Raw genomic sequence first — 24,014 nt, 5'->3', positions numbered from 1 at the left:
CTCCACACAACTTCCCATCTGTATGCTCTCTGAAATTCCCTTCTTCCTTACCTCAAGCCACCTTTACAGCTTTAACGAAGTAGAAAAGACGTCGGCATTCTTGATTTTACTGCAGGGGACACCCAAACCCTGAGGCAAAGCCTCAGGGACCCAGCAGTGCAGCGCAGGGGGAACACGGAAGAGCACAGAGCAGGGGCCCACACACCCCGAAGGCCAGTCTCAGTTGAACACACTCACACCATGGCACCCGCTTCCTGGACTCTCCACTGCCTGTCTCAGCGAGTGTGGACACCAGCACAGGCTGCACTCGGGCCTCAGTGAGAGGCGATGGGCAGGACAGTGGCAGTTTCTCGGTGTTCCTTGGCCAGAAGGGGGCTGAGGACCAGCAGACCATGACCATGAGTAAGACCCACCTGAGAAGCTTTCAGGGTCTGAAACTAACATCGGGCCCCTCTCTCCTAAACAGAGTTGGTTTTAGTTCGTTTAAGAAGGTCCCAAAGAACAAAGCTGGTCACAAAGAACATGTTCTTTACAACTGCTACAAGGCACTTTCCGAAGTGCAATGCTGTTCAACATCCCTTATGGAGCCATGTGGATCCATCCCTCAGAATCCAGGCCAGGAAAAACATACTCTAACAAACAGGCAGGCTTCTCCCCAAGGTCACAAAGATATTTGTGGTTCTCTCTCTCTCTCTCTCTCTCTTTCTTTCTTGAGATAGAGTGTGTGCATGTGCGAGCACAAGTGAAGGAGGGGCAGAGAGAGAGGGAGAGAGAGAATCCCAAGCAGGCTCCGTGTTGTCAGCACAGAGCCCAACTTGGGGCTCGATCCCACGAACATGAGATCATGAGGTGAGCAGATATCAAGAGGTGGACGCTTAACCGACTGAGCCACCCCGGCGCCCCACTTTGTGATTTTGGGTTTTATTTATTTATTTATTTATTATTATTATTTTTTTTAATTTTTTTTTCAATGTTTATTTATTTTTGGGACAGAGAGAGACAGAGCATGAACGGGGTAGGGGCAGAGAGAGAGGGAGACACAGAATCGGAAACAGGCTCCAGGCTCTGAGCCATCAGCCCAGAGCCTGACGCGGGGCTCGAACTCCCGGACCGCGAGATCGTGACCTGGCTGAAGTCGGACGCTTAACCGACTGCGCCACCCAGGCGCCCCTTGGTTTTTTTTTAAATGTTTATCCATTTTTGAGAGAGACAGAGAGACAGAGAGACAGAGCATGAGCAGGCAAGGGGCAGAGAGAGAGGGGAGACACATTCCGAAGCAGGCTCCAGGCTCTGAGCCGTCAGCACAGAGCCCGACGTGGGGCTTGAACTCACAAACCGTGAGATCATGACTTGAGCTGAAGTCAGCCGCTTCACCGGCTGAGCCCCCCAGTCGCCCCACTTTGTGATTTTGTTAAATGAACTCAGAGGACCCTGGGCTTGCATTGAGGCCCGCCACCATCCGCATCTTTGGTTGAGCAGTGGCAGGGGTGAGAATGGCCACAAGGTACGGAATGACAACCAAGCGGGCAGCGCGCACACTTTCCGTATCTAGAAGCTGCACGAGGTGCTTTCTGTACGTTATCTCACGTGCCCCTCAGCGTGTGGCAAAGTGCATACTAATTCCAGCCCATTTTACAGATGAGGGAACGGGCACCAGGGAGGTGAGTGGCCGCAGCCAGCCGGTTTCAGTCCCTGACACGGGATGTGAACCCATGCCGAAACTCAACGGCCGGTGCTCCCCCGCCCCCTCCAGCTGCCCGCCACAGGCTGAACCAGTAAGGCAGGGAGGCACCCACAGCCTAGGGTGTCTAGTTGATGGGACAAGGGCCCAGCGCCTACCTTTGCGGACAGCAGGGCCATTCTCCTGTGGGGGCACCTTCTCAGTGCCTGGAGATCGGGGCACTTCCTTCTCTGCCGGTTTCGGGGCCTCGCCCGCCTTCTGAGCCTGCTTACGCTTCTGGTCCAGCTGCTTGAGCTTGGCGGCACAGGCAGCCAGCCTCTCCTCCCGTGCTCGGCGCTCCTCCTCCTCCCGGCGCTTTCGGGCTCGTTCCACGGCCTCGGACATCTCTGACTGCACAAACTTCTGTCGTGGAGGTGGTTTGTCCTCTTTGTCCTCGACAGACTGTTGCCGGAACACGCTGCCCAGCGAGGACTTCTGCCAAGAGAAATGAAGTCTGCTGGAACAACAGACCCCAAACCCAGGAGACGGGGCCACCCCAGCATGGGAACAGTTCTGCTTCCCAAGATCCCCGAGCACCTTCGAGAGGCAGCAGTCACGCACGCCACGGACCTGGGTCTCCAGGCCCTTTCCTAACCTGCAGTGAGGTCTGGGCAAGTATCAACCCTCCCTCCCTTAGCTCCCCACTGTAAGCTGGGGATAGAGGAGGCCCTCGGGATGGTGGGTGTGCAAGGAAGGATTTGCACCACACTCTGCATGGTGACCGACAAAGAAAACAGCACCCTGGTGCTCCCACCACCACTAATGGGCACACAAGATAAGGGCCTCCACGGCTACTGGACGGGAGCAGGGACCACACGCTCATCCCCTGAGTTGCAAAACGGCTCTAGTCTTTCTCCCGTAAAAATACAGAAACCTCTGGGAATAAAGAGGTACGAGAAATTAAAATGCAGTCAGATCGACGGTTACAAAGTGACGTTTCATCTAAAAACATCTCTCAGTTACCAGACAGCAACAGAGAGAAGCCCACTCAACACCGGGAAGGTTCCTCCCTGATCTGCAGGGAGCACCCAGAATATGCACCAGCACGGACGACGGCCAAGTTCAACCGATCCCCAGCCACTGGAACTCCAGCGAGGTGACCGTCACAACACACAGCTTCCCATTCTGAGTGCTAGTGACGCACAGAAGTGTCACTAGTCCTCAAACCTAAACAAACACGGTCTGGGCCTTCTCCGGTCTGCTCGTGAACCCTCCGCAAAAGCGCTATGCGACACGTTGACCGCAGTCAAGGACTTTTCCTCCTGAGAGCTGGCTTCTCATAATCCAGACAACAGTGACAATTGTAAAAGATCAGAAACCTCTGACCTGGAAACGAAAGTACTTTCACACGATGTAACTGGGGCCGACGTGTGCACTGTCCTTCACGTGGCCCTTGACCAGCCCCGGCCGCGCTCTGTAGCGCTGGACGCAGTGGCACCACAGAGCCTCCACCATCAGCCCCCAGTGCTCCCAGAGAGGAAAGAGCAGCACTCAAAGTGTATGAGTACTTCCATCGAGACGGCTGACGTGCCTTTCCAAACTCCCCTAACGGTAGCTACCATTTCATAGACTCCGTGCTCTGCAAAATACTTGAACTTTTCAGAAATCGGAATGCAGAAAACTACATTTTTTCTTTCCCGACTCAGTTAATTCACACTGTTAGGAGATCAAAACGAAATCTTCTTTGAATGTTCACCAACCCCAATATATGAACGAAATTTGGATTCATTGCAGGGTAATTTCCAAGAATAGGTCTGTGTCAATTTGTTTTTTAATGTTTGTTTATTTGAGAGAGAGAGAGAGAGAGAGAGAGAGAGGGAAAAAGAGAAAGAATCCCAAGCAGGCTCTACCCAGTCAGCGCAAAGCCCGACGCGGGGCTTGATCTCATGAACCTGGGAGATCACGTCCTGAGCCAAAATCAAGGGTCAGATGCTTGACTAACTGAGTCACCCAGGTGCCCTAGCTCTATGTCAATTTTGTTTCGTTTTTGTTTTCCCCTGTACCTAGCACAATGCCTGGTACTCAATTTTAAAAAAACAAACAAACCTGAAGATAAAGGTATTTTCATTTTATAAGATATGGAACCAGGCTCCCTTAAATGGCAAAGTGCATTGAAAATGGCAAGTTTTGGGTGCCTGGGTGACTCAGTCAGTTGGGAGTCTGACTCCTGATTTCGGCCCAGGTAATGATCTCATGGCTGGGCCTGCTTAAGATTTCTCTCTTTTTTCCTCTGCCCATCCACTGCTGGTGAGCTCTCCCTCTCCCTCTCCCCCCCGCCTCTCTCTCTCTCTCTCTCTCCCCCTCTCAAAAAAAAAAAAAAAAAAAAAAAAAAAGCAAGGTTTGTTTTGGGTTTTTCCCCCCAAATATATTTAAATTAATGCCTTTTCTACCCCTAATACTGTGCCTCCTGCACAATTCAGTCCCAAAGTCATGAAGTCATGAAGTGTGGCACGTCTGGCACCAGGAAGTCATGGTGGCTAAAAGCAGGTGGTCGGAACCCAGGCAGGGAGAGGAGGATGTCCATGTGGAGATGTGGCTGGTGCGGGAGTGAGAGCCCCATCAAGCTGGGTGAGGAGGCAATTCATAAGGAGAGGTGGCCTAGAGGGGAGATTCAGGGCATCTGTGGGGTTGGGAGTGGGGGAACGACACGGATGGTTGAGTGAGTGAGGAGGGCATCTTTACAAGGGAGAGAGGGTGGGGGCAGAAATGGGAGACGGGTCACGTATAGGGGAGCTGATCGAGGAAGTGTGAATACTGGGGACAATGGGAACAGGTGTCTCACTGTTGGAGACAGGAGTTACAGATACGCGGTGGGAGAGAACTAGGTTGGAATGTGTGGAACCAGAGATATTACTGTGAACTCATAGTTCTCCACGCAGATATAGGAGTAAATAATAAAGACAACACGAACATGTACGTACGTGTGCACGCACATATCTATCTATATATACACACACATTTCCTCACTCTGTCCACCAAAAGGACCCAAGAGCACGGAGCACTCCTGGTGACCACATATTGGTTTCTCAATATCACAAGGGCTGATTCCAGACCAAGGCAGGGTAAGGACAAAATGAGCTTGGGAAAGGTTCTCCTGGTGGGCCTGAAAAAAAAATTTTTTTGAAAGGGAAAGAAAAGAGAGACAAAAAAAAAAAAAGAAAAGAAAAAAAAGGCAACTTGTCTAATCAGAAAGCAAGGGATTTGCTCCATAAGGATGGAGACACATAAAGACAGATGCAGCTTGAAGAGGTTCCCAACAGCCAGACCAAAAATACTTGGGGCTTCAGAGCCAACGATCAGAGGCACAGATCATAACCCATTGGTATCAATAAATAAATTTGAAGTTTCATAAGAAACAGGACATTCATAGCCTCAAAGTATCTCCCCACAAAATTCTCATCAATTACGAATGTGGAAGAGAGAAACCCCACAGCGTGAAGTTCGGCAGACATTATAACCTTAGTCAAGAGATCAGAGTGAAGGCTGTCAGCAGGTGGGCAGAGTGGAATCAGTGACCTGGCGGGAGGCAATATGAGCCAGTGTCACTCCTGAGAGATTCTAGCCACAAATGGAAACCTTGAACCTAATCGTGAGGAAGCACCAACAAACCCCACTGGAGGTACATTCTACAAAATAACTGGCTTACAGTCCCCACAAGCGTCCAAGTCCTGAACGTTAAGGAAGGCTGAGGGGCTATCCTAGACTGAAGGCGGCATGTGACTCGGAACCGATTCTTCTGTACAAAGAACATCAGTGACAGAACTGGTACAAGACGGAGGGGGTCTGGGGATCAGATGGCAGTGGTTATCGATGCTACCTTCCTAGTTTTGACTGAGGTCACCCAGGAGGTAGAAAATAGATGCCAACGTGTTCTGCGGTGACAAGGGCCTGGTCAGCCCGGCAACTTAGTCTACAAAAGGTTCAGAGAAAAATATTCTTTGTATCCAGCTTCCAGCTTTTCTGTAAGTTTGTAACTGTTTTGAAATTTTCAAAGACAATTTTTTTTTTTTTTTTAATTAAAACAGGAGAAAGAAACGCCCACCTAGGACTTTTATGTACGCGTGTGCACCTTCCAAGCTAATCACATGCACAGAACCCCTCCAGTGCCCATGATACCTGGTAGTCTGGGCCAGATGCCCAGCTGTGAAGCTTCCTAGAAGGTGGCTGAGGTTCTGGCACTTTGCGGACAACACGGGCCACACCCACTGCTTCACCCCAGTCCTTTCCTTCCTCTTGGGGACGCTTAGCATCAGCACTGTCCGCGGAGCTCATTGACAACTGCCGCTGCCGTCGGGGGTCCCAACTGTTCCTAGGACAGACCACAGTGAATGTGAGTTTTCCCATTCAGCCCCAGTGCAGTCTGATCTTACCCGTCACAGGGCCTCAGGAATTCCGAAGCCAGCTGCCCACATACCAGCGTCCTTCCCTCGAACAGACCCAGCCCCTCGCGGCTGAGAGGACACGCCCAGAACACCACAATCCAGTGGCACCAACATTTACCAAGTCCCTCTTGCACACAAAGCTCTGGGCAGGATGTTTCACACCCGTTACTTGGTTTATGGGAAAACAAGTCCTCACCCCCATTTTAAAGGGGTGGTAACGGAGTGTCAGAGAGGCTGGGGAGCTGCCTTCCCAGGAGGAGTGACTAGACTGGAACCTAAGATCCCAGAGGAAGGTCTCCCTCCTCATACCAGGGCTCCTCCCCTGTGCTTTGCATAAAGGAGGTGCTCGATCGATTTTCCTCAAAATAGCAAAAGAAGGCTCACTGAATAATGCCGTAACAGAGACCAAGAGGAGGAAAGCAGAGCAGACTCCACGTGAGAAAGGGGAGAGGTTCCAAAGGGAGGCTCGGAGGGAATGGAGATCCAGCCCGTGCTCACCTTTACCTGCCGCGGGGGAAACAAAGGCACCAGGGAAAAACACTGTGTGCATTTACCAAGCACCTCGTGTATGCAAAACAAGTGCCCAGCACACATCAAGGAGTTCCGAGAAAAGCAGGGAGTCAGGTGTGGCCCACACGTGCGTGTCCCCAGGTGGCCACACACACACCAGGGGTGGGGCGGGGGCGTGGGATGAGGCTGCGGAGGTGGCTGAGGTCACGGCAGGGCCCTAAGTGCTAGTGACTACTGCCTTCACCTTGAAAGGCGCGGAAACCACACGAGGCTCCCGACCCCCCAGGAAAGATGACAAGGGCACAGTGTGAAGGAAGGAGGCGAGCCAGCTAACCTCTGAGTGGTCTGGAAAAGAAAGGATGAGGTCCCAGTGGCCCAGAGACAGTGAGCGGGAAGGGCTGGGATCCAGGGAAGTGTCAGGAAGCCGTCACAGGTGGGGAGGCAAGATGTAAGGAAGACCTGGGAGCTTGGAGGAGGAGACTCACAACCAGCTCAAAGAACACGGTGGAAAGATCAGGTTCAGCAGGGTGGGGTGGGGGTGGGGGGTGGTTTGGGGATTCTCAATTTGAGATGTCCTTGGTCACATTAGCAAAGCCGCGTCCAAATCCATGCCTAACTCTTTCGGTTGAATATTCAATTCACATCAACCGAAAGAGACAAGGAACAGAGTGTCCTACTGTTCCAGAAGTCTGTAATATTTTATGTCTTTGCTTTTGATTTAAATTCTTGCTCACAATTCCTTCTGAGCTTAGTGTTCCAAGAACTGACCCACAAGATATTTCCCAAGTGCATCTAAAACTTCAGTTAAAATCACACAGCATTAAAATAAATTAGAGAAGCCTCAAATAGTTAACTGTGTATCAGTGAAAAACTAGCAGAAGGTCACTACCAGCTCCCTCTAGAACAGCTTTGAAGGGAGGAACATCGAATAACCAAAAAAACAAAAAAAAAAAAAAAAAAAAAAAAAAAAAAACCCAAGGCTCGCAAACTTGGCCCTCTGAACATTCAGTTATAGACAATAAAATAGACAAAAGGAAAAACATCAAGGGGTGCCTGGGTGGCTCAGTCAGTTGAGCGTCTGACTTCAGCTCAGGTCATGATCTTACAGTTTGTGAGTTTAAGCCCCATGTCAGGGCTTGGAGCCTGGAGCCTATTGTGGATTCTGTGTCTCCCTCTTTCCCTGCCCCTCCTCTACTCGTGTTCTGTTTCTCTCTCTCTCTCTCTCTCTCTCTCTCTCTCTCAAAAATAAACATTAAAAAAAATTTTTTTAAGGAAAAACAGCGAAGCATTAATATCTAAACAATATATAACATTGATCACATTTTAAAGGAAATACATTAAGTCTAATAAATAAATATGCAAAGAACATAGGCAATTCCATACAAAAGAAAGCATCCATATTTGCTGGTATTCAACATAAATAAATAAAAAGCAAATTAATGCAGCTGTAGGTACTATTTAAAAAGAACCAGAGGCGCCTGGGTGGCTCAGCGAGGTCCGACTTCAGCTCAGGTCATGATCTCACACTCTGTGAGTTTGAGCCCCGTGTCGGGCTCTGTGCTGACAGCTCAGAGCCTGAACCTCCTTCGGATTCTGTGTCTCCCTCTCTCTCTGCCCCTCCCCTGCTCATGCTCTGTCTCTGTCTCAAAAAAAAAAAAAAAAAAAAAAAAAAATTAAAAAAAAAAAAAAAAAGTACTAGCCATGGACACCTGGCTGGTTCAGTGAATACAAAGTGTGACTCTTGATCTCAGGATTGGGGAGTTCGAGCCCCACGTTAGGGATGGAGTTTACTCCAAAAATTATAAAAATAGGGCGCCTGGGTGGCTCAGGCGGCTAAGCATCCGATTCTTGGTTTCGGCTCAGGTCATGATCTCACAGTTTGTGAGTTTGAGCCCCACATCGGCCTCCATGCTGACAGTGCAGGGCCCGCTTAGGATTCTCTCTCTCTCTCCCTCTCTCTCTGCCCGTCCCTTGTTCATGTTCTACCTCAAAATAAACTTAAAATAAGTAAATAACTAAAAATAAAAAGTCCTAGCCAATCATTCTACAATCAATCTATTACGACAAAAACTAGAGGGACCAGACCACAATGCAGTGATTTTGCAAAAGGCGTCATAAGTAAAATGAACCCAACGAAATGACCCAGAAAAGGGAAGACCGAAGGGGTCGAGGAAGCTCCGGAAATCTCGTGTCCCCCCCCCCCCCCCGTCCGGTGCTTCTCCCAAGGTCCCTGATGTGCACTCTAGCACGCACAACCCCGGAGTAAAGGGGTAAGTTGAACCCTGGTGGTTTCCCAAACGTGCTTGGCTAGAGGAGCCCTTCTGGGCACCACACCCACAGAAGTGATCTGTGGAACAAGCAGCGTGTACACACACACTCAGGGGGACACCGGCACAGCGGCTGAAACCACCGGGACTCAGCCGGCCCGCCAGCCACCCGGCCGGCGCACCCTGGCTCCCGTCCCACACGGCTGTGCCATCCGCAGAATGGAAACCAAATCTGCCCCAGTGAGGCTGCCGGGGCGACGAGGCAATGCGCCTGGCACGGTGACCGGCACTGATGCGTGCGCCTCCGGCCGGCCGAGGTCAAGCCCCGGGCGCGGTGCCACGAGCAGGGCTGGGGGGCATCCTTACCACTTGGGCCTGCCGTCCTTCCCAACTTCCTCCTCCTCTTCATCATCACTGAACTTCAGTTTCTCGGAGTAGTCCACTTCCTCATGAAGACCTGTAACCGGGGAGGGCCAGGGAGAATGGGCAAAGCCAAGACTCAGCAGTGCCAAGAGCGCCAAGAGCGCCACACGGGGCGAGGGGTGGGGGGGGCTTCCTCTAGTCGGAGCTCGTCCTGGCCCAGCTGAGGAGGAGGGCCACCCAGCCAACCGCAACCACCAGACAGACACTGCAGATCAAGTGAGGGACAGCTCCGGCTTCGGGTGACAGCAAGGCGGCCCCGTCAGATTAACCTTCCCATAGAGGACAGTTCTTAAATCTGGACAAAGTATTTTGGAATTATATTGGAAGATGCAGAAGAGTGAACGAAAGAAAGCAGGCAAAAACCAGACAGGACCCAGATCCATCTGGCAACACAGAGGCTTGGCCAACGTGATTCGTGGGCTGCTGCTTGTGCCCCAGGGCACTCCCCGGCCTGAGCAGCTCAGGGGCAGGAAGTGCCCATCAGCTGGCAAGTGGGTACACACACTGTGGGAGATCCACACAGGGGAATGGTACTTTGGCCACAAAAATGAATGCAGACAGGGGCGCCTGGGTGGCTCTGTCAGCCGGGTGACCGACTTCAGCTCAGGTCATGATCTTGTGGTTCATAAGTTCAAGCCCCGCATCGGGCTCTCTGCTGACAGCGCAGAGCCTGGGGCCTGCTTCCAATTCTGTGTCTCCCTCTCTCTCTGCCCCTCTCCCACTCGTGCTTTGTCTAACTCTCAAAAATAAATAAACATTAAAAAAAAAAAAAAAAATGAATGCAGACACACCCCCTCAACAAGACAAACCTTGAAAAACAAGCTCAGTGAGAGAAGCCAGACGTGAAAGGCCACATTCTATACTGGTGCTTCCATTTACATGAAATGTCCAGAATAAGCAAAACCACAGAGATAGAAAGTAACTCAGTGGTTGCCAGAGGCTGTGTGTGGGGCTGGGGGGTAAGTGAGAGTGACGGTTAATGATACAACACTTCTTTTGTGGCTGATGAGAATGTTCTCGAACTGGACAGTGGAAATGGTTGCACAAACTTGTCAATATACTAAAGATCAATGAATTGCAGACTTTAAAAGGGTACATGTTATGGTATATGAAATTTGTTATATGCACTGTATCTTAGTAAAAAGGCAAAAAGCCCAATACAATTACAAAGCAGATTTAATGAAAAAGCAAGGGCAACTATACGCTGTCTAGATCATCCGTTGAAATACAACCACAAATGGGTTGAAAGGAAAAGGATTAAAGAAAAAAGACACACCGTTTACACAGTAACACCAGAGCAGTAGTAACATAGGACAAGACAGACTCCAAGAAGCACTTCCAATGATAAAGGACATCTGCAAACAATACCAAGGGTCAATGTGTCAACTCATAAAAATTATAAATGTGCATATGCCTAACAATAGCTTTGAAATCAATGAAGCAGAAACTGATAGAATTAAAGGGAGAAACAGATAAATCCACAGTCACAGTGGAGAATTTAATGCTTCATTGTCTGAGAGGATCATACAAAAACATCAGTAACTATGTAAGGTCTGAAAGACACATTCCACAACCTTGATAGTGACTAAATTGAGATTTACAGAATGTAATAATCAACAACCGTAGAATACGCATTCTTTTCAAACGCACTTGGAATATTCATGAAGAAAGATCATGTTCTGATCATAAAACAAGTCTCAGTAAGCTGAAAAGAACTGAAATCATACAGTGCATGCTCTCTGACTATAATGGAATTAAATTAGAAATCTAGAGAGCCCCAATAATTAAAATGAACAGATAAAATGAAATAGAAACAATCCAACAATGGAGAAAATGAAAGCCCAAAACTGCCTTTTAGTAAAAGATTAATAAAACCAATAAGCCCTTGGCATAAGTAAGAAAAAGGAGAATACAGATTACCCAATTAATGAGAAAGAAAGAAGTCCATCACTACACAGCTTACAGACATCAGAAAGAAAAGGAATTGCTATCAACTTTATACCAATAAATTCAATCACAAAGAACAAATAAATCCCTTGAAAAACACAACTTACCAATATTGACACAAAACAACAAAGGGAATCTGAGCAGCCCCATTAACTACTCACAGAAATTAAATTTATTATCACAAATGTCACCACAAAGAAAATACCAGTGCCAGGTTATTTCACTGGTGAATTCTATCAAGCATTTATGGGAGAAATAATCCCAAACTTACAGAAACTCTTTCAGAAAGTAGAGAAGGAACATTTTCCAACTCATCTTATGAGCCCAACAAAGAAATAAAAAAAGAAAATTATAGACCAATATCCACCATGGACATGGAGGCCAAGAACCTTAATAAAATATCAGCACACTGAATCTAGGTATACAAAAAGGTGTAGCTTAGTCTAGGAATGCAAGGTTGGTTTAGCATTAAAAAAATCAGTTGGTGCAGGGCACCTGGGTGGCTCAGTAGGTTGAGCATCTAACTCTTGATTTCGGCTCAGGTCATGATCCCAGGGTCCTGGGACTGAGCCCAGCATCAGACTCAATGCTGAGCAGGGAGCCTGCTTGGAATATTCTCTTTTCTCTCTCTCTCTCTCTCTCTCTCCTCTTCTCTTCCTTGCTCATGTACATAAAAGGAAGGAAGGAAGGAAGGAAGGAAGGAAGGAAGGAAGGAAGGAAGGAAGGAAGGAAGGAAGGAAGGAAAAAGAAAGAAAGAAAGAAAGCAATCCACCAGATTACCAAAATAAAGGAGAAAAACCTTATAATCACAGCACAGGAAAATTTATTTAACAAAATTCAATACCCATTCGTGATTTAGAAAACATTCAGCAAGCCAGAAATACAAGGAAACCCTCAATCTGATAAAGAACACCCAAACCCTACAGCTGACATCAGATTTAATGGTGAAACACTAAACGCTTTCTCCACAAGATCAGGAACAAAGAACTTGAAACAACCCTGTACTGGAAGTACCACACAGCATTTAGGCAAGAAATAAAAGGTATGGGGCGCCTGGGTGGCTCAGTCGGTTAAGCTGAGGCTCAGGTCATGATCTCACAGTTCGTGGGTTCGAGCCCCACGTCAGGCTCTGTGCTGACAGCTCGGAGCCTGGAGCCTGCTTCGCATTCTGTCTCCCTCTCTCTCTCTGCCCCCCTCCCACTCTCTTTCTCAAAAACAAATGATTAAAAAAAAAAAAAAAGGAAAAAAGAAATAAAAGGCATATAATCTGAAAAAGAAACATAAAACCATCCCTATTTATAGACAACATGATGGTTTATGTAGAAAATTCTAAGAAATGGGGGTGTCTGGGTGGCTCAGTTGGTTAAGCATGCAAGTCTTGATTACAGTTCAGGTCATGGGAACTAGAGCCCCACGGGGGCTCCACACTGAGTGTGGAGGCTGCTTGGGATTCTCTCCCTCCCTCTCCTCCTTCCCCACTTATGTGATGTGTGCACTCTCTCGCTCTTTCCCTCTAAAAAAAAAAAATCTTAGAAATTCTAAGAAATCAACAGAAACTAGTAAAACTAAAGAGCGTATTCAGCAAAGTGCCTACAACAAGGTTCACACACAAAAATCAACTGTATTATCTATAGGAACACCAAACATAAGAAATAAATTACACTTAAAAAAAAAAAAAATCAATGCCATTTACAGCAGCATCCAAACAACATCAACTACTTAGGAATAAACTCAACAGAAGATGTTCAAGACCTCCAACACTGAAAACTGAAACAGAACTGAAGAAAGTCAGAGATTCACCCAAGTTCCTGGATGGGAGATCCAAGGTATCATCTATCCAGAAATACATTCGACGCTGTCCTATCCAAAATGCCTCTAGGCTTTTTGTAAATACTGACAGGCTGATCCTAAATTTATACGGGAATGAAAAGACCTTACAGTCAAATAACATGACAGGGAACAAGGCCAGAAAGTTTACGCTACCTGAACTTTAAGACTTACTACAGAGCGACAGTGTGGTGGTGGTATGAATGAATCAATGCATCCAGGACACAAACAGCGTCCAGAAATAGATCCACACTTATCTGGTCAATTGATTTTTGGCAGGTGCCAAAGCAATTCAATAGGCAGAGGAAAGTTCTCCCAACAAATGGTGCGGAACCAGATATCCTGATGGATTAAAACGAGCCTCAACTTCATCTACGTACAAGAGTTAATTCCACGTAAATCACAGACCCCAAAACAAGGGTTGAAACTATAGAAAATAAGGGAGTATCTTTGCTGTCAGGGAGAGACGAAGATTTTCAGGACGCAAAAGAAACAACCATAGAAAACACAAACTTACAAATTAACCTTCATCAAAATAAAAAAAACTGCTCATCAAAACAGTGCTAAAAAAAAAAAATGAACCAACAAGACAAGCAATGGGGGAAATATTTTTAAAAAGTAAGTGGCCAAGGACTCGTATCCATGACTTACTTGTAACCTACCGCTCAAAGAAACGAGAAAATCTGCCAGTTGCCAAATAACGCAAGAAAACTTATTCATCAGCATTAGTCATCAGCAAAATGCAAATGAAACGCACAATGAGACACCACTACACACCCACCAGAAGGGCTAAAATTAAAAAGACTAATCACGTGGAAGCGTCGTGAGGATACAGGGGACCCGCGTTCCCCACAGCCACCGTGGAGAAAGGTTTAGGTGGGTCTCACAGGCCCGATCACACACCCTCCCTCTGACCTAACAATTCACTCCTGGGTACTGACTGAATGAATGTACTATTCGATAGGAACTCCCCTCAGGAGAGGGGAGGCCCTGGGGTGGGAGCGGGGAGTTGGGGGGGAAGTCTGGTGGGGGGCGGGGGAGGGGGGACATTCGGCACACATGTATCCGTTTGTCAAAACTGCATCATTAAAATGGGCACCTGTCAATGGAATTCACATGTACGTGAACGCAAATAAAAAGGATTTTAAGAGAAAATCATCAGGTTGGCAGACGGGGCATGGTAGCTGTTGAAACTAGGTGATGGGAAGCTGGGGGCTCATTACCCCATTTACAGTTCTGTTTAACTTTCCCATTCCAAAAAGTCTTTTTGGCAAGTTAACAAAATCTCCCATGGATCTGAGATCAAGACCAAAGGCCAACAGGAGTCAGTGCTCAGAGAGGAAGTCACCACTGGCGAGGTGGCTGGCTGAGGGATGCACACCTTGCTGCCGGGGGGCCTTCAGCCCTGGAAAGCAGAGGCGACCCCGACCCTGAAAGCCCCGCAACCCACCTGCCCAGCCGTCGTCGGCGTCGGCGTCCAGGTCATCCAGGCCCTTCAGGTTTTCCGCGTTGATGATCGTGGGCCGCGGCGCCCGTCCCACCAGCTGCCTCAGCGGGCGGATGGGCCGAGTCGTTCCCAGCCTGCTTTCTTTTCTGATGAGGGCGAGAAGAGTAAAGATCTGGCCTCGTGTCAAGTGCACAGATGGAAGCAAAAGCCAATACTTTTCCAAAAATATGTCCCACATTGCAAAGGTTCATGGTTGCATTTAATATTTAAATCCTCTCCTTTAAGGGAAAAAAAGAAAAAAAAAAAAACTTCTAACGGGGGCGCCTCGGGGGGGCTCAGTCGGTTAAGCGTCCGACTCTTGGTTTCTGGTCAGGTCATGATCTCTCGGTTTTGCGGGTTTGAGCCCCACGTCAGGCTCTGCGCTGGCAGTGCGGAGCCTGCTTGGGATTCCGTCTCCCTCTTTCTCTACCCCTCCCCCACTCACATGGTCTCTGTCTCTCAAAATAAATGAAAAGAAACTAATAATGAAAAGGTAAAAGAAACCTATGCCCAACAAATACGTCCCAGAGAGTATCGCCTCATTCCACAGTTTTATACACTCGGCACTAATGCCCAGCGTAGCAGCCACAAACACATGCCAAAACTTCCAACTCTGTCAAGAACTTGCGATCATAATACAACCTCGTCTAGCTCCAGATCCCAGCCACCCCACACACCCTGGATCTCTGAGTTGGTTTTCAGAGTCTCCAGGACTCTGAGCTCTGAGTTGGTTTTCAGAGTCTCCAGGAGACAAGACACCTTCGCACATGAGCCCACGATGTTGTGCAATACAACCACCGGGGGCAATTTCTACACGCGGGACTATTAATGCAGTAGCCTTACCCATCTTGGTCATTCATCTGGAACTGTCTAAAAGGGACACGGGGCTCAAGACGGAGCTGGGGGAGGGGGAAAGGTCCTCGTTCCACGGTACCCTGGTTCTCTGATGACTGTGGCGAACACATCTGAAACATAACATCAATGAACAGGATTTTCCGGTAATGGCTCAAATTCTAAGTTTCCCTTGCATTCGAATTTGTTTGGGAAAAATAGAAAATGGGAAAAAGAGACAGGCAAGTCTTGGAACTTCCCAGTTAATCCTACCACCATCTCCCCCATCTGTTTCCTGCCGTCAGTAAGTGAACCTGGGGACTTGTGGTGTCCGGGGCAATGCCTGCCTCTCCTTTTTCTAAAGAACCAAGGCTGAAACAGTATCTACATCACCAGGGAAAGAAGCCGAAGACCCTTAAGATCTGAAAAGGGGGAGAGCAAACGCAGAAGTAACGGACACTTCCAAGGCAGGGTATATCGGGGCAAAGACACTGGGAGGGGGAACTGAGGTGGATATTCAACCACTTAGAGTAGGTTCTGCCTTCGCAAGCAATCCGACTCCATGGGAATAAAAAATATGCACACTCTGAAAACTTACAAAAGCAGGAAGCATGTCATGGTATGTAGGTGGGTGGTATACATTTCCCATGAACTGTGAAGCCCCTTTGCGGACAGGCTGAGCCGGGCGGAGAGAGGGGTCCTTAGAATCGCTGGTACATGCCGAGGAGGGGGCTCCGTCTCCCGCACTCGAGTTCCTGCTGCCCAGCTCAGTCGGGGAGGCGCTCAGAGACGTGGCAGAAATTATGTTTCGCCCACCGCCCTCCCTCCAGCTTGTCACATCTGGAAATCGAAAGGGGGCAAAAAGGGAAAGGAAAGAGGAGGGGGGGAGGAGGGATTGTATGAGGGTCTGAAGGTCAAGGGACCCCCTCATTCACCGAAAACAAAAGCCCCAAAAGTGCAGAGTCGAGTCAAGTGGTCGAATCTGTCACGGAAGGTGGAGGACGGACACCTGGCCAATGAGCATGAACTTGCTGCGGGAAGTCGGGCGTAAAGAGAAACACAAAATAAGCTCCACTCAAAGAGAAGGCAGGTAGAAGCAAGACGTGGTCTTCGTGGGTGAATATAAACCACGCACACCCACAGATCGACCACCCCAAAGAAATCAGGACAGCCCGGATGAAACAGCGTTGGGCCATTTCTCCCACGATCACTGACCCGTCAGGAGCAGCACTGGCCTTTACGTTAAAACTGGACCGAGTCCTATGGTACCTGGCTAGAGGAGCGTGCAACTGTTGACCTCAGGGCTGTGAGTCTGAGCCCCACTCTGGGTGTAGAGATTACTTAAAAATGAAATCTTTAAAACTGGAGTAAGTCCTGACATGTTTCAACTCTGGTTCAAGGTGACATCTCTAGTCAGACAGACTCCCCACGTCATAAGAAGCAGAGCCCCTCTCCCTCCAAGTGGGGGCATGAAAGGGTCTGGGGCCCTACCCACCAGGCCTTCACCCAAACTGGTCCTGCTCCAGCCCATAGGGCTCTCCTGCAGGTCACAGATTAAAACCTTCCCACCTATCGACCTTTCTAAGATGACGTTTCCCACTGCCAAACATAGCAAGATGTGGGGGAATTACAGGCCAATGAGAAATCAGGTAAGCCTGCCCCTTCTCAGTCAACGTATGGCTAGGAGGTGAAACACGAAGCCCCTGAGTACTTGACCCTCAAGAGAAAGAGACACAGCACAGGAGCCACAAAATCAGGGTCAGCTTCCGGCAATATGACCGCCTTGAGTGTGACCTTGGGCAAGCCCTATGGCCACTGCTCTGGCCACTCCTGCTTCTTCTCCTTCTCCTCAAATGAAGAGATGGAACTGATCCCAGAAGCCTCTGCTAGGTCTAAATTTCTGTGGTCCTACAAAGCAGGTCATCTTAATCCCAGAAAGCTGTACGGTTCTCGGCCTGAGAATTTGGTCACCTATTTGCAGCAGACAAAATAACCCACCACAGGCCCCTGAAAAGGTAGCATGCTCATTAAGGAGCCACCTAGTGATCATTTCCTTTATAGGGTGTCAGTTCTAACTCTAAGCCCGGGATACCTTGGGGATTAATCAGGACAGGCAGACAAAAGTCCCTCCATTTCAAGACCTGATCAAGCCCTCCCCTCCCCCCCATCCCAAACAAACAAAATACATAAGAGCTATTTCGCAATCCTTGCTTAGAACAGAAGGAAAAATCTCATTCCTCAAAAAACCTTAACCGCTAACCGCTCAAGGCCACTAAAAAGAAAATCCTACCTGAAAGTATTGCTATATAATCCTGCCAAGTCCTTGGCTAGACCCCAGGTGAGGGAACTGTGGAGACAAATCCTAGACTGGCTACCAAACAATCCCCAAGGGAACATGTTAAAAAACAGAGATTCTCGGGGCACGTGGGCAGCTCAGTTGGTTAAGTGTCCGACTCTTGATTTCAGCTCGGGTCATGATCTCACAGTTCATGGGTTCAAGCCCCTGCAATGGGTCTCTGTGCTGACTGACAGTGTAGAGCCCTCCCTCTCTCCCTGCCCCTCCCCCAGGGATGAGCTCACTCCCTCTCTCTCTCTCTCTCTCCCTCTCAAAATAAATAAACTTAAAAAAAAACACAAGAGATTCTAATTTGGCTGAGGACGGAGGAGGGCTGGAAATCAGACTTTTTAACAAACTCCCCAAAGGACCCTGACAGGACTCCGCTAGGTTTAGGAACCACTGGCTTAGAAAACAAGCTCCTGGCTCGGGGACAGAGTTAACGCGCCCTCAGTCTGTCTTTGCCAGGACCACCTGAGCACAGCAGAACTCACGTCTGATGACAGCTGGGGAAGCAGACAGGCCTGGCCCAACCCAAAGGACAAGAGAGGAATGACCTCCGGCCCAGCCTAGGGGGCAAGTCCCACAGAGGCAGAGAGCAGACAAAGGGTCAGTAGCCATGCTTTCCAGGCAGGGAGCCTGGGCCCCGGGAGCTCGACTTGCTGAGGACACGTATGCTTCTAACGGGCAGAGAGGCAGGAAGATGAGGGGGAGCCCCACTGTCCCCACGGGGGCCCGGACAGGGACTGCAGCTCACTCACTCTGAGGGCGGAGGCTTGGTCCTGGCCCATACGACAGATCTAAGACGCCCCTTTCTTTGCCAGCCTTGTCCTGCCCTCCAGCTGCTTTCAGCGTCGGAAATTCCTCGGGAGAGAAGGATAACAGTCGGCTTGAGCCCCTTAAACCTGCCAAGAAAACCAGAAAGACTCAGTTAGGGAGCAAGTGAGATGGGCATCGACAGTTCTCTGCTTCAGCCGTTCCACGGGCCGGAAGCCACACTGCCCTGGCGTGGGCTCCTGTTAAGTGCCCCATCTGTGCTGGCATCTTGTGCTGGCAGGGTGGCATTGGAGACCCCATGTGACAAGGAGAGGCCAGACAGACGCAGGCTACACCAGGCCCTAGCAGCTAACCTGCAGGAGCAACGGAGAGGACAGCACAGCCGCTCCAGCTCGATCCTTCACGCTGCCGGAAAAAGGCAGTAAGGCCCTCCTGGTGGCCCCGGGGGACACACAAGCACAGTCTTCAGGGAAATCAGCCCAGGGAGGTCAACTGCTTTTGTGTGGAGGTAATGCCAACAGAAAGGTCTGCACCCTCGTTCCACCCTCATGAGCACCGGACAGCTTACAGCTGCCATCTTGGGATCAATTCCCTCCTTTGCTGTCCCATCCGTTCCCCAACGCCACAGGCCCCTGAGAAGAAGCCCTGCTTTATCTCTGCAGGAGCCCCTCCCAGCACTTAACACTGGGGACCTCTGATCCATTTTGGACGAACAGATAATAACAAAAGGTGCATTCTATGGTCCAGAGTGGGATTTGGTGCTTTTATCTGGACCAAATGCCCAGCACCATCTAAACTTAACACGACAGTAACAGCACGTGGCCCATGTCTAACTGAGAAATGCCTCGTTCCCTAGGCGATAAAACCAAACTCTCCCCCTCTTCCCCACCACTGTTTCACGGACCCATGAACTACAGCAGACTTTGCAGAAAGCAGCAGCTGGGACTGGTGCAGACGCACAAGGCATAACATCCCTATTTAGCAAAAAGTCCCAGGGTCAAATACACCCGCCAGGGTGACACAATCTCCCGGTGTCACGAAGGAGCTCCACTACTCTGCGAAGGGGGACTTGGACCCAGGTTAAAAAATCCTTGGCGAGGATGAAATGTGAAAGTCATGCCTTAAACACACGCAGATCTGGAGCTTGAAAACAAACGCTCAGTACTTTTATCTACCTCAGCAGTCACGAAGGTCTTACTCTATGCGTGAATTAAACTTCCCTTCCACAGACCAGAAGGACAAAGAACCCAAAATCTCAAGCCAAAGCAGGAGCATTCCTAAGGTTTTCAGTGCTTTACAACGTTCACCACCAATGCTGCGTGCTATGCGATCTCTGCCGTGAGAATCTGAGGCTGGAATGTCAGGGGCTTCTTCCCCAGATGGAACCATCCCCCTGGCCTCCACCCGCACCAGTCAGGCCCCCCACCCCGCCCCGGTCTGACCCAGCTGCAACAGGCCCAAACACCACTCTCTCCGTGCAGTGGTCTATCGACGCAGGAAGAGCCCTTCTGAACTGCAGAGTCTGAACATGTGTGTGGGCAACACCACCAAGTGCCCACCGCCCTGATGGCACCACAGACTCGTGACGGCAGCACGGGACGGGGAACCGGGGGCTGCTCCCACCTCAGCCCCAGCAGAGACCTAGGATGCATCTGTCCCTCCTCCCGGGCTCCTGGGCCCTGTTGCCTCCCAGATGAGCAATCACACATTTACAGAAGGTGCTGCTGTGTTTTAGAATTCTTTTCTACATCACTTATTTTTCATAAGAAACACAATCACATGGTTCAAAAGTAAGAAGCATAGAAAAGTACAGACGACTCCCTCCTGCCTGCGTGCCCACCTGCCTACTTCTGACGCCCTGAGAAAACAGGCGGCTCCCCCCGCCTCCCTCTCAGGCTTCCTTCCGGAGACTTTTTTTTTTTTTTTTTTTTTTGGATGGCACGTACATTTTCTATAAGTACACTTTCCCTCGTCCCAATTTTTTTTCATGAATAGTAACATACTCTACATATTATTCTGAACTTTTTTTTTCATTTAAGAATATGTCCTAGAGATCTTGCCAGATCCGTGGAAAACTACTTTTTTTTTTCCCTAGAGGCAAGTAGTATTTCTTTAAAGCACCAACATTTAATGGACATTTCAAGTGACTGTTTCCCATCTTTCCCTACCACAATTTTGCAATGAGTATCTTTTGAATATACGCCATTTCTCACATCGGCAAGCATCATTTCTGGGGTGATCTTCCTCCACGTGGAAACGCTAGGTCAAAGGGTGCACACATTAGTATTCTGATAGCACCAAGCTGCCCGCCAAGGGGCTGCACCAATTTACTCTAGTATTTCTTTGTATTATTTTTTTTAATGTTTGTTTTCTTTTTGACAGAGAGAGAGAGAGAGAGAGAGAGAGAGACACAGAGGGGGACAGGGGCTGAGAGAGAGGGAGACATAGAATCCGAAGCAGGCTCCGGGCTCCGAGCTGTCAGCACAGAGCCCGATGCCGGGCTTGAGCTCACAAACCGTGAGATCATGATCTGAGCTGAAGTCAGACGCTTAACTGACTGAGCCACCCAGGTGCCCCTACTCTAGTATTTTTTTAATACTCTCTCTGCAGGTTTTATTTTTTATTTTCTTTTTAATTTTAATGTCTATTTTTGAGAGAGACAGAGTGCGAGTGGGGGAGGGGCAGAGAGAGAGGGAGACACAGAATCCGAAGCGGGCTCCAGGCTCCGAGCTGTCCGCACAGAGCCCGACATGGGGCTCGAACTCACGAACCGCGAGATCATGACCTGAGCCAAAGTCGGACACCTAACTAACGGAGTCACCCAGGCACCCCTCTGCAGTTCTTTTTAAATAAAAATGAATGCATGTGATTTACTTTAAAAAATCCTAACCCACAGAGTAAAAGCTGTAGAAAGCAAAGACCACTGTTAACACAGTCTAGTGAGCACTCTCTGTAAAAAGCCTCTTTAAAGACCTAATTTTAGGGGACTGAAATGCTGGTCACCGCTCCCCTTGCCCCCCGCCCCCGCTTATCTTGCCCCCTCCACCTCACCCCACGGACTGGAGAATCCGTAAAGCTCCCCCCTGCCCTTGGCCCCTCCACAGGAGCCGGAGTCTGGCGTCAGTGGGCACACTGACTGACGTGCTGGGGACAGAGCCTCCGACCACACAGGACTCCCGCCCAGAAGGGGCACGTGCTGGGTGGGAGCGGAGGGTTTAGGGCAGGCAGGATGTTCGCTGTTTCTCTACACGAGCTACAGAAGGCAGCTGGCGAAGTCCTGGCCGCCAGGGGCACGCAGAAGGCCAAGGGCGCCGCGGTGGGGAGGCCGCCACTCCCACCTGCAGCCCTCTCCTTCCCGCGGCGCGGGGGCATCGCCCAGTTTGGTCCGTACAGCATGCTGGAAACATCCGAGCTATCAGTGGTGGCTGGGGGGTGGCGAGTGGAGCAGTCTGGCCGCCCTCTCTGCCCAGGTGGGCCCTCCCCTCTGCTCTGGGCCTACCCGGGAAGCCCTCTCACCATCTCCCCCTCCTGCTCCTCCCCGCCATCTTCCCTCTGCACAGCTGCCGCGGCTGAGGTCCTGCGGGCAACACCTCTGACACTTCCCGTGTCGGGCGCGACATAAACGGTACCCAGGACCGTGTGAGCCATGAATGCTCTGGTGTCACCAACCAAAGAGCAAGCAGCCCAACTCCCAGGGCCTGGCTTATTTAGAAACCCAGGCCCGAAGCTCGCCCCACACCACACCACACCTCCTCCTTGCAGGCCCCAGGGAGAGGAAGTAGGCTGAGCAGGTAGCAAGGGCACCAACCACAGGGCGGAGTCCAAGAGCAGCAGGGCCAGCGCCCAGCCTCTCCACAGCCCCCAGGGGGGATGTCAGGAGTAATAACGTTCAGTGAAACCAGGGAGCAGACAGACAGGCCTGGCAGACGCAGCGCCCCCACCCCCGGGGGCAGACGTAAGGCTCCTCAGGGTAGCAGCTCACTCGGGTGAGAGATCCCACAAAGCTTTGGCCAAGGGCTGCCTAGACCCGGGCAGAACCGTCCGGAAAAGGCACTCCTCCCTCCCTCCCACCCAGCCCAACGCCACCCGACCACACTTACCACCTTCGTGTCCTGCTGGCTTTCCATTCAGCTGTGCCCATGACTTTGGTCCACCTGGCACTGAATTTGTGTTCTGAAAGAAGGAAGGAAATGAAAACAAAGCCAGCCCGGTCGGCCTGCTTTCTACCCAGCTCCCCACCTGGGCACGGCAGCCTGGGCCCCCGGCGCGGGGGGCGGGGGCAGCTCCCACGGCTGGTTCCACAGCCCAGCCAGGACTCCAACCCACGTCCGCTTCATGCGACACTCGGGAACACTGGCAGCTACGAGGCCTTGCTCCAGAGATAAAGACCAGACCCCAATTCTAACACGTGTCTCAAAACCCGTGCGCCACTGTGAACCAAGGAGCATTGGCACGGGAGGCTGGCGTGTCTGATCTTCCGCTGGAAGGGCCACCGCACCGCTCTCCATAATTACTGTCGTTCTCCAAGGCACAACTACTCAAGTGAGAGGCCTCCCTCCTCCGCTAATCCACACTTGCCTGGCTCGCACACAAGCCGAGGAGTTGAGCGTGCTGAAAACTCACTGCAGGCGAGGCTTTGTGCTGGGCACACCCTGCCTGAGCGAATCCTCCCACACCCTGGGAAGGTTCTAGTCCTATCCCAGCGGAGGCTCAGAAAGGAGCGACCTGGCCCAGCCCAGAGGGCAGGACCAGGACCTGGCCCCACTCTGCCTGTGTCCCAAGCCCCGGGAGTCCCCAACCACTGAGCCCATCTGCCCCTCCCGACAACATTCAACCAACGGCCTTCCCCTCCAACTGAAGGTGCAAACATACAAAACAAAGCTGGGGCAGCACTTCCTGAGTCAGACCTCACGTTAAATAATCACCCTTTCTCAGCACCCCCGCCTCCAGTACCACCAAGCTCAGGGCAGACGGCAGCGTCTCTCACCTTCCACGTGGAGCCAGCCATAACAATCCATTTACCGATCAGGAGTTGCCCTTAGCGCCCCGGGGTAGCCACAGGCCCCCCGCACACACGCACACAGCCACAGAAGGGATGTGCCCGCCACGTCACAGGGCAGTGCCACCGGGGCTGCCAGGTCCCCAGGAGGCACAGGGGCACCGCCTGTCCCACCACCTCCCACTCGGCGTCCGCAGGCCGAACAAGGATGCCCCTGCCCTCGCCCACCAGAGGCACTGACCGGTTAGAGAAGGGCTCCCGGGGCCGAGGAGGGGTTACTAACGTTGCCATTAGAAGGCTGCCGTGCCTGAGGTGAGGCTTTAGGGGCTGGGAAACGCTGGGGGTCCCATTCCCACCACGGCGGGAAGGGCTGCGCCCTGGACGGAGCGAGCGGCGTGCCAGCCCCAGGACAGGGCTCTGACCTCCAGCAGTTTGCTGACAGATGCCGGGACCACACCAGGCCCCAGCCTAGACCCCGCGGTGCTTGGGTACGGCCACATGACACCCTTC

General features: G+C 50.5%; 1 protein-coding gene across 13 annotated transcripts in view; it reads right to left on the bottom strand.

Moving 5' to 3' along the window:
• PRRC2B (proline rich coiled-coil 2B) overlaps positions 1 to 24,014 on the bottom strand; it is an 88,438-nt gene that overhangs the window by 30,731 nt on the left and 33,693 nt on the right. For all 13 annotated transcript variants that reach the window (XM_045468104.1, XM_045468103.1, XM_045468110.1 and 10 more), the window contains exons 5-12: positions 22,606 to 22,678; positions 18,490 to 18,633; positions 15,992 to 16,233; positions 15,406 to 15,527; positions 14,527 to 14,669; positions 9,246 to 9,336; positions 5,837 to 6,029; positions 1,840 to 2,155 (exon numbers count right to left, since the gene is read on the bottom strand). In XM_045468104.1, the coding sequence (XP_045324060.1) occupies positions 1,840 to 2,155; positions 5,837 to 6,029; positions 9,246 to 9,336; positions 14,527 to 14,669; positions 15,406 to 15,527; positions 15,992 to 16,233; positions 18,490 to 18,633; positions 22,606 to 22,678 (1,324 nt within the window). The remainder of the gene's footprint in view (positions 1 to 1,839; positions 2,156 to 5,836; positions 6,030 to 9,245; positions 9,337 to 14,526; positions 14,670 to 15,405; positions 15,528 to 15,991; positions 16,234 to 18,489; positions 18,634 to 22,605; positions 22,679 to 24,014) is intronic.

This window comes from Leopardus geoffroyi, chromosome D4 (assembly GCF_018350155.1).
Source record: "Leopardus geoffroyi isolate Oge1 chromosome D4, O.geoffroyi_Oge1_pat1.0, whole genome shotgun sequence".
Lineage (NCBI taxonomy): Eukaryota > Metazoa > Chordata > Mammalia > Carnivora > Felidae > Leopardus > Leopardus geoffroyi.
The sequence above is the reverse complement of the archived record's forward strand: the minus strand, read 5'-3'. Positions and strand labels throughout refer to the sequence as shown.